A 1,310-nucleotide genomic window follows, 5' to 3' on the forward strand; every position below is an offset into this window, starting at 1 on the left:
CATTGTACCAGCTCACAGGTCTCTCTCTCTCTCTCTCTCCCCCCCCCCTCCCACAGGGCTCTTACTGGGCCATCGACACCAACCCAAAAGAGGATGCCTTGCCCACGCGGCCAAAGAAGAGGCCTCGTTCTGGAGAGAGAGTAAGTCTGTCCTCTGTTCTTCTACGTCCACCCACGTCACCAGCTGATGCAGGTCATACTGTCATTACTGGAGTTGGTCTGTAGGGGGGGGGGGGGGGTCTGTCTTCAACTGTGACGTCTGAGCTTTACTTTGTTATAAAATACTGCAGTACCAGCCTGTGTGTGTGTGTGTGTGTGACGACATGTGACTGGTGTTAACGGTTTAGTTTCATGTGTGTGTGTTTGTCCGTCTGTCCACAGGCGTCCACACCGTACAGCCTGGAGTCAGACTCTTTGGGGATGGAGTGTATGATCTCTGGAAGTGCCTCTCCAACACTGGCCATCAACACTGTGACCAACAAGGTACACACACACACACACACACACACACACCCACTCCTCCAACCACCTACAACACTGTTCCCCTCAGAGAGGGGGGGTGGGGGGGGCTGTGATCAGGCTGTGATCCGACTGTGATCCGACTGTGATCAGGCTGTGATCCGGCTGTGATCCGACTGTGAGCCTGTGCTGTGATCCGACTGTGATCCGACTGTGATCCGGCTGTGATCCGACTGTGAGCCTGTGCTGTGATCCGACTGTGATCAGGCTGTGATCCGACTGTGATCCGGCTGTGATCCGACTGTGAGCCTGTGCTGTGATCCGACTGTGATCCGGCTGTGATCAGGCTGTGATCCGGCTGTGATCCGACTGTGAGCCTGTGCTGTGATCCGACTGTGATCCGACTGTGATCCGGCTGTGATCCTGTGCTGTGATCCTGTGCTGTGATCCTGTGCTGTGATCCTGTGCTGTGATCCGACTGTGATCCGACTGTGATCCTGTGCTGTGATCCGACTGTGATCCGGCTGTGATCCTGTGCTGTGATCCTGTGTTGTGATCCGACTGTGATCAGGCTGTGATCCGACTGTGATCCGACTGTGATCCGACTGTGATCCGACTGTGATCCGACTGTGATCCTGTGCTGTGATCCTGTGCTGTGACGGTGTAGAAGAGTCCTGACAGTCCACGCCTCTCTCGGTGCAGCGTGCCAAGCCACAGGAATTCCCTCTCTGTTTTTCTCTCGCTCCCTTTCTATTCCAGTCTCTCACCCTCATTCCCGCCTTCTCAGATCGACCAATGGGAGCTGCTGGAAGGGGAACTACTGAACCAGCAAAAGTCTTCTCTCTCTTTCCC

General features: G+C 55.0%; 1 protein-coding gene across 1 annotated transcript in view; it reads left to right on the plus strand.

Moving 5' to 3' along the window:
• foxj3 (forkhead box J3) overlaps positions 1-1,310 on the plus strand; it is a 51,460-nt gene that overhangs the window by 41,761 nt on the left and 8,389 nt on the right. Inside the window, exons 4-5 of the mRNA XM_008319622.3 lie at positions 57-140; positions 381-482. Of these exons, the coding sequence (XP_008317844.1) occupies positions 57-140; positions 381-482 (186 nt within the window). The remainder of the gene's footprint in view (positions 1-56; positions 141-380; positions 483-1,310) is intronic.

This window comes from Cynoglossus semilaevis, chromosome 11 (assembly GCF_000523025.1).
Source record: "Cynoglossus semilaevis isolate Cse_v1.0 chromosome 11, Cse_v1.0, whole genome shotgun sequence".
Taxonomy (NCBI): Eukaryota; Metazoa; Chordata; class Actinopteri; order Pleuronectiformes; family Cynoglossidae; genus Cynoglossus; species Cynoglossus semilaevis.